This window comes from Grammomys surdaster, unplaced genomic scaffold (assembly GCF_004785775.1).
Source record: "Grammomys surdaster isolate TR1022 unplaced genomic scaffold, NIH_TR_1.0 267, whole genome shotgun sequence".
Taxonomy (NCBI): Eukaryota; Metazoa; Chordata; class Mammalia; order Rodentia; family Muridae; genus Grammomys; species Grammomys surdaster.
This window is the reverse complement of record NW_021604708.1, coordinates 1939152-1957285: the sequence shown is the minus strand read 5'-3', so window position 1 is coordinate 1957285 and position 18134 is coordinate 1939152. Positions and strand designations below refer to the sequence as shown.

At 44.2% G+C, this 18134-nt stretch overlaps 1 protein-coding gene across 1 annotated transcript in view; it reads right to left on the bottom strand.

The window, feature by feature from the left end:
- Positions 1-5220: 5220 nt before the first annotated feature.
- The window catches only part of Aldh5a1 (aldehyde dehydrogenase 5 family member A1), a 31199-nt gene continuing 18285 nt past the window's right edge, over positions 5221-18134 (bottom strand). The window contains exons 5-10 of the mRNA XM_028776321.1: positions 17474-17617; positions 16271-16414; positions 13504-13662; positions 11561-11730; positions 10108-10166; positions 5221-9410 (exon numbers count right to left, since the gene is read on the bottom strand). Coding sequence (XP_028632154.1) covers positions 9205-9410; positions 10108-10166; positions 11561-11730; positions 13504-13662; positions 16271-16414; positions 17474-17617 — 882 coding nt within the window. The 3' untranslated portion in view covers positions 5221-9204. The remainder of the gene's footprint in view (positions 9411-10107; positions 10167-11560; positions 11731-13503; positions 13663-16270; positions 16415-17473; positions 17618-18134) is intronic.

Below are 18134 nucleotides of genomic sequence, written 5' to 3'. Positions count from 1 at the left end.
TTTAAAACACCTCAAAGACACGCAGCAAGGAGCAGCCATCACTTGTGATCACTTGGAAGGTGGGGGCAGGAAGATCAGGAATTGTTTAAGATCACCATCCACAGCTACATACTATATTCAAGGCTGGCCCAGGCTACAGACCTATCTCAAGCAAGCAAACAACCATCTTGTGAAGTAAGAAATAGATCAGCAGGGAAAGACCCCTACTGCCAAGCCTGAAGACCTTGGTTCGATCCCCAGGACCCACATGGTAGAGGGAAAAAAAACAATGTCCAAAAGTTGTCCTCTGGTCTCCACACAAAATATTTGGCAGTATATGCACATGTATTCACACATGTGCAAGTGCGTATACACACACACACACACACACACACACATTTCTTTTGTTTTTTTGTTTTGGTTTTTCGAGACAGGATTTCTCTGTGTAGCCCTGGCTGTCCTGGAACTCACTCTGTAGACCAGGCTGGCCTCGAACTCAGAAATCCACCTGCCACTGCCTCCCAAGTGCTGGGATTAAAGGCGTGTGCCACCACTGCCCGGCTCACACACACACTCATACACACAATCATAATTTAAAAATATGTATTCGTCAACACTTCCTTCATATGGTGAGGAGGATTTTTTTTTTTTGGTATGTGACCAAGATATCTTGGATGTTGAGTCTTGATTTTATTCTTTTAAATGTATTATTGGCCACATGTTTTGACAAGGTGTAGACTCTTGTATTCTACTATCAAATACATATGCCGACCTAAGGAAAAGCCTTCTCATTTTCTCTAGAATTTCTTTGAAGGAGAAATATATTTTCCTTATGCTAATGTAGCTGAATCTGGGAATACAGTTAAGGAACGCTGGCCTGAATCTACAGACTTTGCCTGCACAGCTGCCCCTTAGAATCTTTTTCAGTAGCCGGGTGGTGGTGGCGCACGCCTTTAATCCCAGCACTTGGGAGGCAGAGGCAGGCAGATTTCTGAGTTTGAGGTTAGCCTGGTCTACAGAGTGAGTTCCAGGACAGCTCAGGCTATAAAGAGAAACCCTGTCTCGAAAAAACAAACAAACAAAAAAAAACCCAAAACAACAACAAAAAAAGATGCCTTTCCAGCAGAGGACAGAGTATCCTCTAACACTGAGAGATAAACCTGCAGAGAATGGACAAGTCAAGCAGCCTGCCAGGCACCAGGGAGGACAATTTAGTCCTCTGGTCCTGTGGTCCTCCCTGTAGAGAGAGTTCCCTGAGGTGGATCTGGAGACTGTCATCTGTTTTTTTTTTTTTTGTTGTTGTTTTGTTTTGTTTTGTTTGTTTGTTTAATGCTGCAAGTGCTAAAAAAGGATGGCTTTTTATGTTTTTACTGTAATCCTTTTTTCTTTTTCTCCCTCAGTATTGGAGTCTGTCCGGTGCATGCTAGGCAAGCACTCTACCACTGAGTTATAGCTCCAGCCCCGGGTTTTAGGATTTATATGGTTGGAAAAAAAAATTGAAATGTTTTGATCACATACCTAATATAAATTTCAAATTTGTGTCTTGTAAATAGTTTTTTGAGCACAGTCATTCATGTGTTTGCATATGAATGCCCCCGTGGCTGCTTTTATCTTACAAAAAAGGTTTTAAAGAAACTGTAATAGGGATTGTCTGCAAAGACTAAAACACTTAGCCAGGTAGAGTGAACAACGATGACAGAGACCACAGGTTTGGCTCCTACGGCCAAGAGGGACTCATTCATTCCATCTGTTGTCATAGGAGCTTCAGATGTGGCCTCTACCTACGGGATGCCCTAGAGCATCTCTTCATTCCAAGGGTAGAGTGGCACACTCCTTTGATCTCAGCACTGAACAGGCAGAGGCAGGCAGATCTCTGTGAGTTCAAGGCCAACCTGGTCTACATAGTAAGTTCTAGGACAGCCAAAGCCAGGCTCCATAGAAAGAGCCTATCTCAAACCAAACACACACACACACATACACACACACACACACACACACACACACACACACACACCAAATGGAGGAAGACTAAAACTATTATTTGTATCTATATTGGGAAAACAAATACATTTCTGAAGCTCAGAGGACCGGAGGACCAAATGGTCCTCCCTTAGGGCAGTCTTCTTGAATTGAAGTCTCCTTTCCTTTCCTTTCCTTTCCTTTCCTTTCCCTTCCTTTCCTTTCCTTTCCTTTCCTTTCCTTTCCTTTCCTTTCCTTTCCTTTCCTTTCCTTTTGTTTCCTTTCCTTTTTCCTTCCTTCCTTCCTTCCTTCCTTCCTTCCTTCCTCCTTTCCTTCCTTCCTTTTTCTTTCTTTCATTCTTTTTTTTCCCTTTGAGACAGTGTAGTCCTAGCTGGCCTGCAATTTATAGAGATCTTCCCAAGTGTGCTAGGATTAAAGGCCTATGCCACCATGCACATCCCTGACAGTATTTATAAAAAAAATAAAACCAATTTACAACTGGGAATACAGCCCAGAGTGCTTACCTACAGGTGTGAAAACCTAAATTCAGTTCACAGCACTGCGGGAAAAGTCTTTTTTTTTTTTTTTTTTTTTTTTAGTTTTTCGAGACAGGATTTCTTCTGTGTATAGCCCTGGCTGTCCTGGAACTCACTCTGTAGACCAGGCTGGCCTCGAACTCAGAAATCCACCTGCCTCTGCCTCCCAAGTGCTGGGATTAAAGGCGTGCGCCACCACCGCCTGGCTGGAAAAGTCATTTTTAAAAGAAGTATATTGAGGTATAATTCACTTAGATTAAACTGCACACACTAAGTATAATGTGATAGATTTTGATGTACAGCCATGCCCTTGGAGCCATCTCTGTAACGGAGCTAATGAGTACCACACCCTAAGATTCTGTGCAACCCTTCATAGACAAACCTTCCCTTAAACCTCAGTACCAGACATCCTTGAAATTTCTAGTTTTGTAGAATTAATGATGGATATATTCATTTTGGACTTCCTCTGCCAAGAATCTATCGCCATCAGTCTATTAGTAATTTTGTTGAGGTAAGTTGTAGAGGTCCCGTTCTGAGACACGGAGTGTTACTCGTTAGGTCTATGAATTAAAAGTCTCCTTGATCATTACCGTCTTGCAAGAGTTCTATATTTTGCTGAGTTTTCGAAAGGTAAATAAACCAAATATGTATCATCCCAACGACAATGACCTTCGGCCACTGTTTGGATCTAAAATGTCCCCGAAAGGCCAATGTGTGGGAAGACTTGATCCCCAAACCCCGCCACTGCTGGAAGACACTGGAAGCTTTAAGAAGTGGGGTCCGGTGGAAGGAAGTGACCTCACTGGGTGCGTGCCTTCCTCGCTCTGCTTCTCCACCGGCCGTGGGAGCCGTTTTCCTCAGTCCAGCACTGTTGATGCTCATTCTGGGCCCGGTTGCAAAGTAAGCTGCTCAAAGTGGTGGACTAGACCGGTGAGTCAGAGCAGACCCTTTCTTCTTGTAAGTTCATCAAATCTCAGGTATTGTGAGCAGTGACAGAAAGCTGACTAAGACATTTTTCCTTATGAAAACAAAAACTTAAAAAAAAAAAAGTTCTCAAAGGTGTAACTATGTATGTGCTCCCCTTTTTCTTTTCTAGGTCAGCTTCCTCCCTTGCCCCAGAACACACTTCGTTTTTTCTTAGAGGAAGAGGCTTCCAGCTCTCCTGCGTCCTGCTTTCCCATGGCTGAAGTGACTCCCCGGAGAGCAGAGGTCTGTGGACCACCCAACATGTGAAGGAAATTGCCCCTGGTATGGACATGCCAGTGTCTGGCTGTGTCTCCGGTTCCTTGGGATTTGGCTTGGCCTCTGTCCTTGGGACTAATGTAACCCTCATCAACTGAATCTTTCTGAACTCATCAGCAAACCAGGGGTTGAAGGAGGCCCTCTGAGCAGCCCTGGGGGATGACCCAGGGTCCTCTTTGTTGTTGCGTCCTGGGAAGAAAGCCCCACTAGGAGCTTAGTAGCCACGTAGCAGAGTAAGGGGGCTGTTTGTGCCTCTGTCAGTTGCCACTCAGGGGCAGTTCCCTGTGCACTCTGCGGGGGGGTGAGGGGGGAAGACATCAGGCCTGGGCGCTAAGGCTGCAGGCTACTTGAGGTAGTGCACGAAGCCCACAGCCAACCCTTTCTGTCTTGATGATTTGTGAAGCAGTACCACCCTCCTGCCTTCATCATGTCCAGCTGGGACCTGAGGGGAACTCGGAGCCTTGAGGCCTGGGAGCTTGCCCTCATCCTGGTGTCTGCTCAACCCTGGTCAAGGCTCTGCCTGGAGTTCCCGCTACTGTTGCTCCTTAAATGGACTCACTGGGCGTTGGGGATGGGGAAGGAAAGCTCTTGTCAACATTCCAAGTCCCAACTTGAGGACAGCCGGTTTCCCGGGCACAGAGGACCCTGGGAGCAAAATTTGTACGTTGAACTCCTAACCCCCAAATTCTAGAATGTAGGAAGAGATGAGCCCTTTAAGAGTGGCTCAAAATAAAGCTGTCAAGGGGGTGGGGGAGTCCTAATCCAATTTTACTGGTGTCATAAGGTGACTAGGCCCCAAAGAGGGTTTCCAGGGGCACTTAGTGGGAGAACTCGGTGAGGAGGGGGCTGCCTGTAGGCCCAGGAGGCGGGGTCATATAGGACCTTTCCAGAGCTGACTAAGGCTTTGCCTTCACGAATGCCACCACTCACAAATGGATTAATGCAGCGCCTTAGGAGTGAGTCTATTGTAAAGGCCAGTTTGGTTAGGTCTTTTGCATATTATGCTTTATACCGCCTAGGGATTCTGCTAGCAAGGCCATTGCCAAATGCCTTAACCTGGTACCAGAGCCATGAGCCAAAACAATACAACGTACCCAAGCTGTAGTATTATGTTATTAGCAACAAAAAAATGCACTCAGACAAGTGTTAAAATTCGTATTCCAGGATCGTATCTGGACACCAGGGGCCCAGAAAATGCCCTTCTCATACTTCTCTGTAAAATAAAAGACTGGAAAAAGTGGCTAACTGTGGAGTGTATAGAAGACGGAGTGGAGAGAGCTGGGGCTTGCCCTTACACCCGGGACAATCAAATACACAGTTCTGGACCACGTGGTGTTGCTGATGTGGAGTGCTAATATCTCAGCTCCCAGCACGAGGTCTACTGATCTGGGACTCACTGATGAGGAAGTACAATTTTACATCCAGGTTGACCTAACACTCTACAGTTAAAACTCAAACGATTAATAATAATAATAAAAGGAAATAACACAGCCGCTCACTTTAATCCAGAAATAAGAAATCCAATCCTGTTAAACATTTATTAATGAGATTCAAATCTGTTGATCATACCACGTCAAACACTAGAAAAATGAAGCAATGTATACATGTTTATAGAGCAAAATATATATATATTTCTCAACTTAATGAGATTTCTCTCACAAAGTATGGCATGAAACAATCACAGTATTAAGTATTCAAGTAAAATTCCGTTTTAAAATAGCTGCACAGGGGTAACTGAAATACTGGGATCCAGCCTTCAGAGAGGACAACCCATGGGACCCAATTTGAAGGTCATCACATTACAAAATAGGCTTGTTTATATTGTGCGTCTGATCTTTATCCCCTACCCCTGGCTCCCCAAGAACACAGATACTGAAAGAATCAAGCACTTGCTTTGGAGCCCTGCTTAAAGGCCCCTTAGATGGAAAAAGACACAGATGAACTGTGGCACTTTCAAATGAGTCCCACTACCTGGGAGACAGGATTACTATCAGGCTAATGTCATTTGAGTTGATACCTGCCAAGAAGTCCTGGTAACAAATGCCCAGAAACTGAGTCCTTTTCACGGAAGGTGTTTAATAGAATAAAATAATGCCTCATAAACAGGGGAGGCCAGTGTCTCCTGCTTGGCTGAGAGGAGGGCCGTAAACCTTTGTCAGCAGCTTTGCAGTAAATCCCTTAGGTTCTGCAGCCCTGCGGTCACAGCACAGCTACTCAGGCCTGGGGGCACTGTGGATGTGTTCACTCATTGATTTCATGAAATAATGGTTCTAACCCACCCCAATCCACCTGAATATATAAAACACTTAAACTCACGAGTTATACAAAATCAGATGGCAGGTCTGATTTGGCTCACAGGCTGTGGTACATTGACCCTTATATTACATGTCTGTATAGATATTTCAAAAATTCCATCTGTCACATATCTTACGGTGAACAAAAGTTCACCAATATACACTCCTTAGTTGGGCATGGTAACACGTATAATTCCAGCACAGGAAGTAGGGAAAGGAGAGATCCCAGGTGAGCCTGAAATACATGAGACCCAAACCCCTAAAAATAATTTTAAAAAATCTACTCTTAGCTGATTTGGTGACAACAGGCCTACAGTTATAGATACTTGGGAAACTAAGGATCATTTGAGCCCAGGAGTTTAAGGCCAACCGGAGATCCTGTTTAAAAACAGTATCAAAATCGAAACTCATCTTCCCATAACCCAAAAGCATTTTTTTTTTTAAAGTAAGATGTTCTTTCATGTTAACTTTTTGGTGATGATTAATCCCATGGTCTCCAGTATGCTAAGTATATACTTTACCAGTGATACCCACCCTCATTATTTTAATTACAAAAGTTGATTACACTTATTGTAACAAATGTGCAGGCCAGTGATCTACCCACTGAATCAAACAGGCACGCACAAAAAGTACAAACTTGCCACACAGTCCAGGAACCCATTGGTTGACACTGTTTAAAGTGCATTTGAAATGAGTTCACATCTCAGTGGGTTTATTCATTTTCTACAAAATACCAGCAGAGCATCTTGTATTAATTGAAAAAAAAAAGATGGGTACAAATCTTAAGAAATTAGAAATGTCGAGTCTGGCAAGATGGCTCAGAAGTTAAGAGCACTGGCTACCTATCTTCAGAGAATCAGGGTTCGCTTCCTCGAACCCACAAGGCAGATTACAACCATCTATATAACTCCATATCTAAGTGATCTGATGTCCCTTTCTGGCCTCTTGAGGGTACCAGCATGCATGTGGTGCACAGATACACATGTAGGCAAAACACCCACATCAATAAAAAAAATTAAAATTTTAATTAGAAAATGCGATAGAAACCAACTATACACACTATACAAAAGAATAGCATAAATGGACTATGAACATCCTTAGTTGTGACTCTTGCCACTTGGGCAGGGTCCCTAGGACGCAGATTTCTACTTTCTTCTGTGTGCAGGGACTTTAAGAACCATGGCTTCCTTATTCGAAGTTCCAGTGGCTTGGGACTTAGTGCTTAGGAACCACTGCAGCCAGCTCTACTGTCATTCCCATTGATGTCTCACAGAGCATCCACAGAGTATGCCCGTGGGCTCTCTGCACAGAGGCGGGGATGGAGCGGGGAGCTCCATTGTTGCCTATCGGGAATAAACAGCTTCTAGGTAGACAGGAGGCATGTCTACAAGAACCTAGAATTTTCCTCACTTAAATTGTTTCAAAGTGAGACCAACACCAGTTGCAAGGAGTTCTGGTGTTTGGTGTGTGTGTGTGTGTGTGTGTGCGTGTGTGTGTGTGTGTTGAATTTATGGGAGTGCATGCCTCTGATGCATTTGTGGAGATCAGAGGTCAACACTATCATGTTGGTTCTCTTTGTCTTTCTGTAGGTTCTAGAGATGGAACTCAGGTCTCAGGTCACCAGGTTGTCCAGCAAAGCCTTTACCCACCAAGCTATCTTGCAGGTCCCTGTATGGTGTTTTGTTTTTGAATCATAAACCAGAAATGCTTTTCCTAGGGCAAAGGTGCCTGAGATTCATGGCTTCAGCTCTCTTTCACAGTGACTGGCAATTGTGGAAATAATTTTTCACAGAGGTGAAAGTGTATTTTGCTCCTCTGCAAGTTTAGCAGCAGCCACACCAAGGGACAGAAATCCTGGGTCAGCCTTAGGCAGGTGAACAAGGAGGCACCTGGTTTTCTTTCCTCTACAAAGTTACCCCTGAGCTCAAGGAGGGGCAGGGTGGTACTGCTCATAATCAAAATGGTTCCCGTACTTGAGCTGCATTTCTACCATTTTGTGAAGCATTTTTTTTTTCTTCCAGGCACACAGTGTCCTTAAAGCCAAGCATGAGTCTCTATAAGCGGGGCATGGAGCCCTAAATAGCATACCCAAGGTAGCAGAGCTGCTCAGCACAGGAGGTGGCTGAGAGTCTATGCCATCAATTGACTGGCCTGACCTGGTAGTGCAGGCCTGTCACCCCAGCTACATAGGATGCCGAGGCAGGACAATAAGGACCTCACAGCCAGCCAATGTGACTTATCAAGACTCTGTCTCAAAAATTAAAGAAAAAGAAAGAAAAAAAAGTTGGGGATAGTTGGGTGGTAGAACACACGCTACTATGCACAAGGCCATGGGTTCAACACCCAGCACTGGAAAAGAAACAAAGCCATGGTTTCCGACTCTGCTGATTGTTTGCCACCAGTTTGGGTTGATTTTCTAAGAGGAACAAAATGAACCATAAGCTGTAAGTTTAGGGCAATGGAGACTTCCGTCTACCCAGCTGTGGTAGAGCATGCCTGTGACCCTAGCCATTCGGAGGCTGAAACAGGAGTTTGAAGCCAGCTAGGCTACTTAGCAAGACCTTGTCACATAAAGCCAAACCAAACCAGGATGAACTGAAGAGAGGGGGAAAAAAAAAAAGCAACCCTGCTGCCAGTAATTTAAACAGCAGCCCAGAAATAAGGAGGAACACCCCCTCATTCTATATAGCACAGACAATCTATTCGGTTTAGAAGTCTTAAGAAACCAAAGCCTTTGCCATAACCCCCTGGAACAGCCAGCCAGCTGTTCATTAAGGCTGACAGATGCCTATGCAGGGATATGCACCTCCTCCTAATCTAGCTGTCCTAGTACCTCGTCTCCTTTTCTGCATTCTGAACTGAAGTTGGGCAGTCCCATAAGGACCTGGAACCCACTGCTCATACAATGACTACACTTTGTGAGGTGCCAGAGGGCATGTGAATACTCACACTGTACCTTGTCCTGAGGCAGTGGGGTTGTGCTGGGGTCTCAGTACTGGCTGGGACCCACGCCACAGGTATATGGCATCCGTTGGTCCCTAGTTAGATAAGGGAAGGGTTAAGATGTACATCTAAGATATGAGGACTGGCTGAATTTTTAAAAATTCATAACTCTGATAACCTACTTGTTAGCTATAAAAATGGATGGAATGTCCCTACAGATCTAGGTAGTTTTATTAAAGAAGTGAAGAGCCCTACAAGCCTCCGTAACACACATACTTGACCTCTAGATACTCGTCAATGCCATACTTGGACCCTTCTCTCCCAAGGCCAGACTGTTTCACCCCACCGAAAGGACACTCCACTGACGAAATCAGTCCTTCATTCACGCCAACCATGCCCACTTCCAGCTGCTCCGCCACTCTCCAGATCTGGGCTGGGTCTTGAGAGTAAAAGTAGCCTAGCAGGGGAACAAAAAGACACAGACAGCTTGAGAAATTCCCATGAAAGCCACACGTGCCTGCCTCTGAGGATGCCTGGTCACATGGGCCTGGGGTTCTCCTGCTTGCAAGTAAAGCCCCAGGTTGGTTTTGTCCACATTTTTATCCTAAGAACCTTGGGCATCATGTTGGGCTTCTGTTTCTCTCTTGCTGGAGTTCTCCATTGGGACTTTGTAAACATGAGCTTCTGTGATCACTTCCTGCTCTTCAATCCATCCTCCTTAGAGGACAAGACATTTCTTTAAACCTTGCAGTCAGTCCTAGATGTCTATAAAATAAGCCCACATTGTTCAGTGGGCAATCAGTCCTGCCCCGGAGTGTGGCTAAGTCAGCATTTCCAGCTTACTCCTCCTGACTGCAGTTCACAGCCATTCTCTCTAAATCAAGCGTACACATTACTTAAGCTTGCAAGATGATGTTTGTCAGGCCAGGTGGTGCAGACCTTTAATTCCAATACTCTGAAGACAGATGCAGGTAGATCTTTTGTGAGTTCAAGGGCAGTGTGGGCTATATGGAGAGTTTCAGGTAACCAGGATTATATAGAGAGGCCTTGTCTCAAAAACAAAAGAAACCTTACACTTAAGAGTAATGCTTAGAAGGCGGAGCCTGGCATTTACTTGCGTCCTGACTATGGTGGCCGCCAGTCAGAAAACCTACCTGCTAATCCAACCTCAGCTGCATTTGCGATGGCAACGGCCTCTTCCTCTTTATCAAACCTGCCAGAATTAAAGTAGGTCATAAGCAAAATCTGTGAGGTGGTGAATAGAGAAAAACCAGCTTTATTTTCTCCTGATTCACTTCCTAAATACTGACAAGAAGGAGATCAGAGGTGCAAAGTGATCCCAGGGGAGGATACATGAGTGCAGTGAGTGCAGACACGGCCGCTCAGCCTTCTCCAAGACCTGGGAAAGCAATATGGCCTACCTTTTCTAAGAGAGAGGGAAAAGCAGACCAACCGGGCAGAGACATTGTCAAACAAAACCCTTAAGGAAAGGCCTGCTGGGTGCTGGGTGCTGGGTCATTAGCTAAGAGCACTTGTTGCTCTTGCAGAGGACCTAGGTTTAACTCCCAGTGCCCGCTTGGTGGCTCACAACTGTTAACTCCTGTCCCAGCAGATCTGACATCCTCTTCTGAGCCCTTCCAGATCCTTCTAGATCCAAGTAGAAAATGGAATATTTTCAGACCACTGATCTGAGAATTATCCAAGCAAATGAACATTTGTTAAGGTGGGATACAAGATTATAGTTCATTTCCTATAGACTGCTAGGATAGAGTCCTTGATGGTATTAGAAAAATACTCTTAGAAATTGGTGGGGGAAAGTAAGTTTAGGAGGCATTAAGAAATCTAAATGAGGGAATCTGATGAATTTTGTGTTTGAAAATGGGTATGGTATATGCCTGGGGGGGCTAAAGCAAGAAGGTTGAGAGTTCAAGGCCAGCCTGGGTTACAGAGGGAGGCCTTGTTTCAAACAGACACTCAGTCAAACCTAAAAACAGCAATAACCTTGCCGGGCAGTGGTGGCGCACTCCTTTAGTCCCAGCACTTGGGAAGCAGAGGCAGGTGGATTTCTGAGTTTGAGGTCAGCCTGGCCTACAGAGTGAGTTCCAGGACAGCCAGAGCTACACAGAGAAACCCTGTCTCAAAAAAAAAAAAAAAACCCAACCAACCAAACAAACAAACAAAACCCCAGCAATAACCACCCTCCACACCACCCATCAAAGACAAAACACAAACACCAAAACAGGCTAGGACTAGGGAGATACCTGGCTCTGTTGCGGTAGCCTGTGCTAATGAGCCTACTCTACCTGGGGAGCCCTGGGTTGCAGTAAGAGACTCCATCTCAAAGTTTACAGTGGACAGCTCCTAAGTAATAACACCAGGGCTGACCTATATGTGCATCCGAATACACACAGTCTAAAATCAAACCCCAAATATCAAAAACTCAACTCTGCTGTTTGGCTCTGACTGTTCAGCTCTGCTATGCAACTCTGTCTCTGACTGCAGCTGCTCAGCCTTCCTACCCAGCCTCTGAAGCAGCACAGGAATCTGTCTTAGTTAGACTAGCGTTTCCTTCCCAATCTCCTTCCTTCCACTACTGGGGGAACATACTTGATGACTGGTGCCAGGGGCCCAAAGGTCTCCTCAGTGATGCAGAGCATGTCCCTGGTGACATTGCTGAGCAGGGTGGGCTCAAAGAAATTTCCTCCACTTTGGTGTCGCTTCCCGCCCGTCACGACCGTGGCTCCTTTGGCAACTGCATCGTTCACATGCTTCTCTACCTGAGAGATGAGAAGAAGGGCACCAGGGAAAGCTGGATAGGCACATTTTCCAAATTGTACAATCCCTTAAAATGTTAAACAGCAAAAATCAGTCAGGATTCAATCGTTTCTCTGAGCTTTGCCTTTACTGATGCAGGCCTGGTTGCACTCTTAGGTTCAGTTGTCTACTTCTCTGTCTGGGTTGAAGAGATGTTTGGATACATCTCAAATATAAAGGCATTGGTTACCCATGGCAGATGTTCTGCTTCAGAAATTTGTTCTAAGCTGATTTCACTATTGAATAAACACCATACAACAATTTGATACAAACCCAGATGCTGCATACCTTTCATATATATATATATGTAGTATGTGTTTGTGTGTGTGTATATATATATATGTAGTATGTGTGTACACGCTATATATGGTATAGCCTAATGCTCCAAGGGCAATGATGAATCAAACAACCTAAGATTGAATGATGCTTAAGAGAAAGCCAACAATCCAACAGTATTATAGGAAACCTGAGGTGATGGCTCCATGGTTAAGAGCACTGACTATTCTTGCAGAGGTCTCCAGTTTGGTTCCTAGCACTCTTGTTGAGCAGCTTACAACTGACTGTAACCCTAGCAAAAGCTCTAAGAACCCCTAACCTCTGAGTCACCCCGTTCCCCCCCTCACTTTCTGACTCTTAAAAAGATTTAAAAAAACAAAAAACATTAAAACAAAACATGGACCATGTGTGATATGAAAGCCGAGTGGAGAGCAACTTGGGGGAGAAAAGGGCTCTCAGCAAGTGGAGAGCGGGGAGGGGAAGTCAGGGAGCAGGTAAAACAAAAGATGATGAAAAACATATATAAAAATGCCAAGAGAGAACACTTAATTTTAATGAAAACTTAAATTAAAACCAGAGCTAGTGAGATGGGTCAGCATGTAAACGTGCCTGCTGCCATTCCTGAGAGCCTGAGTTCTGTCCCCGAGACCCTGAGTAGAGACAGAAGGACTCTAGAGCTTGTCCTTTGATCTCCGTGCTGTGGCACACATGTGCCCCCTGAACACACACACACACACACACACACACACACACCCTATACTCATACTTAAATACACTAAGTAAAAAGCAGAATTAAAAACTGGGACTAAACAAACACTCGTGTAACAGGGAGAAACCTCACCCTGCCAGTCCTCCAGACTGTGATGTTCAACAATTTATTTATTTATTTATTTATCTTATTTAATTTTATTTTTTTTTAGTTTTTCAAGACAGGGTTTCTCTGTGTAGCCCTGGCTGCCCTGGAACTCACTCTGTAGACCAGGCTGGTCTCGAACTCAGAAATCCACCTGCCTCTGCCTCCCAAGTACTGGCATTAAAGGCCACCACTGCCCGGCCAACAATTCCTTTCTAAAATGTAGCTTCCCTCACTTACTCCTAACCTGTGATTAGGAAGCCTGCAGTGCTGTGTGCATTTTCTAGGTGCCTTTGTTAGAAGACTTCTGGAAGAATGTCAAGGAAAAAAGCTATCACCACTGGAAACAGAAGACTCAGGAGGCAGAAGACCTAAGGAGCCAGTCTTGGGTTCTCAGACAGAGCTGGGAAGCACATGTCCAGACACCACCACTCAATCATACACATTGGTAGGAGTTTACTTTAAAAAAAAAAAAAAAAACTCTTTCCATTTTTCCATAATTTCCAAAACAGCCTTGCTGAGGACCTTATGAAAATCCTTTTATGTAAGGAAGCCTTTGAAGCTGATGTACAAGGTTTCCGTAATGCAGATAATAAAACCAGCTCACCTTTTCTACAGCTTTCTCATTAATTAACGGCCCTTGAGTTGTTCCTTCCTCAAATCCATTACCTACACGCAGGCTTTTCTTCATTGCTTCTGCAAACTTCGTTACAAAGGAATCGTGGATACCCCGTTGTACCAAGAATCTGTTTGAGCAAACGCAAGTCTAGATAGAAGACAAAACAAATCCACACTTGGTTTTCCAGAAGCAGCTGATGCAGGAGGTGTAAGACAACCCTTCCCGAGATGGTTCTCATCAGTCCTGCCTTCCATGTTCTTCCCGGCTGGGCTTGGCCTCAGGGATAAAAGCGCTGAGTGCTCACACTGCTCCAGCTCTTTCCATAGCTACCACACACCTGGAGCTGAGCATCTGAGCAAGAAGCTGTGTAAACAAAACCCAAATAACTACAAAACCAGAAATCCAATATGCTATTATAAAGCAAATGGGGTAGAAGAGCAAAGGCTGTAACGTTCCCCAGGAGTAGGGATGCAGCTGCAGCAGCAGCAGAGAGCAGAGCCGCGGAGGAATGCGGTCAAACGACAACTCACATCCTCCATTCAAGTTCAGTTTGGCTGAATCTGTAATCTCAAAAATGGATACAAGGCCTTTCTTCTGGGGTCAGAGAAATGCCTCAGCAGTTATTACTGCAATCGAAGGGTACCTGAGTTTGGGTCCTAGAACCTATGCTCACAACTACCTGTAACTCCAGGTCTATAGGATCCAATGCCCTCTTTTGGATACACATGGTTACACACTTATGCATATAATTAAAAATAAGAACTGAAAACAGAATTCTGCAGTAGATTGCTTGCCTGGCATTCATGGGCTATGGATCTTATTCCAAATTCTGCCAAAAAACAAAACAAAACAAAACAAAACAAAACAAAAAACTCCCCAAAACTACAAAATTAGGAAGCGGTCTAGAAAGATGGCTCAGAGGTTAAGAGTATTTGCATGGAACCAGGTTCAGTTGTTGGCACTCACATGGATGCTCATAACAGTTCCAGAGGCTCCTCTTCTGGCCTCTGAGGGCATGGAAACACATCGTGTACATACATGCATGCAGAAAAATACTCACACTTATAAAACAAAAAAAAATTTTTTTTAAAAGCTTGTAAACCTAAGAGCATCTTCCACATCAGGTTAAATCATTGAGACTCTGCTTATTTTATGTCCAGTTAGAGTTCACATTTTAAAATGATAAACCATAACCACACTGGAGGAAATATAGTTATCATTGACAATGTTTCTTAATTGTTCTCCTTGTAGAAACAAGTATATGTATAATTGCATCCTATGAGTTTTTATTGGCTTGACATAGTTCAAAGCCACAGTTTTGTAGTAGAACTCTGCTGACATTTTGTGTTTGCTTAAAAGCATTCTAATTCTGTAAACAAACAAACAAACAAACAAACAAGCTAGTTAGGTTTTATGAAAAGGTAAAACTGACTACCAAAAGTCAAAACAAAGAAGTAATATAGAATAGTTTGCATCACCACCTCCCTTTCACATATGACCTTTGAGATTACTTATCTCAGGAAGCATTTAAGAAGCTCACTGGGCTATGCAGCAATACCCTTCTTACTCCAGGAGGGATGAGTTTCTCCTGCCAGTCTGTGCTACATAGCAAATTCAGTGCCAGGCTGGGCTACAAGGCGAGCTCTTGTCTTTAAAAATAAAGCCAATCATTTTCTGTTTGTTGATTGTACTCTTAAGGCCCAGTTGTGTATGAATATGTCTTAAGCAGCCAGGCTTAAGATATATGAATGTCTTTAAGACATAGGTCATAAGAATACGCCTTAACCAGTAGCCATGGCTTGGGCAACAGAAGGAAAATAGGGTCCATAGGAGCTTTGATTCACAGCACCAAGTCACTTAGTCTTTTTGATTTCAGATCCTAGGTTTATATGAGAAGTCTTGAAGGTGCTGCCAGATCTGACATCTAGGTTTTCTAGGCGAGCGTGAGGCCATTCAGTCCCTCAGGACAACTGCATACAGCTTCGGTTCAGTGCTCATGCTGCTCCGTGTCCCCTGCATCTGTGTCAACTTTGGGGTCGTTCTAAGGTTTTCCTGCCTTCTCTCCTAAACAACAGGGAACCTCAGGCCTTAGCTATTGAACATTGTTTTCTAACTGGAGAGATGACCGCACTGGGAAGGAAAAACCATGACAAGATGATTCAAGAGGTGAGAGAAGTGAGGAAGGGTTATTTTATTAGAAGTCAAGTACTTGGAGAGATGGCTCAGTGGGTTAAAAAGATACTATGTAACATTCGGACTCCAGTTCAAATTTTTGGTACCCACATAACAAAGCCAGGTGTGGCTGTTCTTGCTTGTATTCCCAGTGGGAATAGAAAGAGAAGAGTAACACCAGGGCTTGCTGGCCTATCTAGATCCAGGTTCAGTGAGAGACCCAGTCTCAGGGGAATAAGGTATAGAGTGATAGAGGATGCCAGCCATCCTCCTCTGGCTTCTGCACATACTGGAAAGGGGTCATGGGCCTACATGTATGTGCATTGACACGCATGCACCACACACACATACATAAATAAAGACCTTTGTAGCTCTGGCAACTCTTTGAAGCAACAGATAGCTCTCACACCCTTTTGGACTATTTAAGCCTAACTAATGCCTGAGAGAAAGTACTCAGTAAACGCCTGCTATGAAATGAGTGAGCAGATAAACAAAGGAACCAGGGAGAGAGGCAAGGCCGTGGTCTTTGTAAAACACACACACATACCCTTACCCCAGCACTAAGACATTCTGCATGACTCACCTGCCCAGCATTCCTAAACTTAGATGCCATTGCCCCTGCGACAGCCTGGTCCACGTTGGCACTGTCAAAGACGATGAACGGGGCGAGGCCACCCAGCTCCATGGAGACACGCTTCACAGAATTTGCTGCATGATGTAGCAGGATCTGCCGGGGTGGGGGTGGCGGGGAGGGCAGTAGGAGGAAAACAGTGTGAGCATCCAAATCAACGGCCAGGGCGTTACTGTTCGTATAGAAAGCACCTTCCTCCAATGGCTCAGATGTGTCCTAAGGCTGGTCACTACTTCTAGCTGAGTGGGGTATTTATTAGGGGTTGGGGTCTAGCTCAGGAAGGAGGTCATGGGGAAATGTGTTTAGAGGATGTATTTGGTCCTGGACCCTTTCTCTCTCTTTGTTTCCTGGCTACCAGAAGGTGAGCAGCTCTTCTCCACCAATGCCTCCTGCCATGATACTTCTGCCTTGTTACAGGGATAAAAGCAAGGGAGGCAAGTGACCATGGATGGAAACCTCCTCCCCAGGAGCCAAAACATCCCCAAACATCCCCTCCTCCTTTAAGTTATTTTTTTTCACATATCTTGCAACAACAGAAAACTAACATATAAGGCAGCTAAACCTTTGTTTTACAAAATTACCCAACAATGAAAAGGTACACACAAGGTCACCTTGCTTTAAATATCACTTTGCCTAAGAAAAAGGAGACATGAGAATATGTTGTTTTAAATATACTTATATTTATTCTTTGAGAAGTTCATACATGTATACAATGTATTCTGAAGAATACAGATTCTTATTTTGATAGATTTGATTTAAAAAAATGGCTAGGAAGGCAGTGGGAAGTAAAAACAATTATTTACAGAAGGGGAGGAAGGATTCAGTGATATTGTAGGCTAGGGCAATGGCAAAGGTGAACAATGTCAACACTGTCTTGAGTTTTAAACTAGAACATCAATTCAACAATTACATGACAGGTCAGGCGTGGTGGTATATTTCTCTAATCCCAGCCCTTGAGGGGTGGAGACAAGTGGATCTTTGTGAGTTCAAGACCAGCCTGGTCTACATAGCAAGTTCCTGGACAGCCATGTAGCCTGGACAGGGCTATGTAGACTTTATCTTCAATAAAATTAAACAAAACCATAAAACAGTAACTTCACACCTGACCAATAGAAAGCATGAGAATAACACCCGTTTGACCCCATTATCACATACCTTTCCCGTTGCTGTTGAGCCAGTAAAGGAAATTTTGGACACCAATGGATCGGTACATAGCACCTCTCCCACTTCCTTGGCCTTGGTTCTAGAGCAGGGAATGACATTATAGACACCTGGAGGGATCCCCGCCTGGCTTGCAAGCTTTAAAGAGAAATAGCAAACACACTATGACAAGGATTGAACTGAAAAAACAAAACACAGAATCAGAAGTAAACATGTTTAATCCAGAACACAATGTATAGCATAAGGTTGCCTTGGGCCACAATAAAAACATACTGAAGAGAATCAGACCTGGTAGTGTATGCCTAACTCCAACTCTTGGGAGGTATAGGCAGGAGGATCACAAGGTCAAGGTCATCTTCGATTACATAGTGAGTTCAAGGCCAGCTTGGGCTATAGGAGACCCTACGCCCCGAAAATATATATTATGGGCTGAATAATATATTCTGAGGAAGAGCTCAGTGCCTGTAAGCATGTATGGCTCTTTCAGAGAACCTGAGTTTAGTTTCCCATCACCCACACCTTACCACTCTTCAGCTCTAAGGTATCTTATACTCTTTTTCTGGTTTGAGTATACTCCTACACACACACAGAGAGAGAGAGAGAGAGAGAGAGAGAGAGAGAGAGAGAGAGAGAGAGAGAGAGAGAGAGAGAGAGA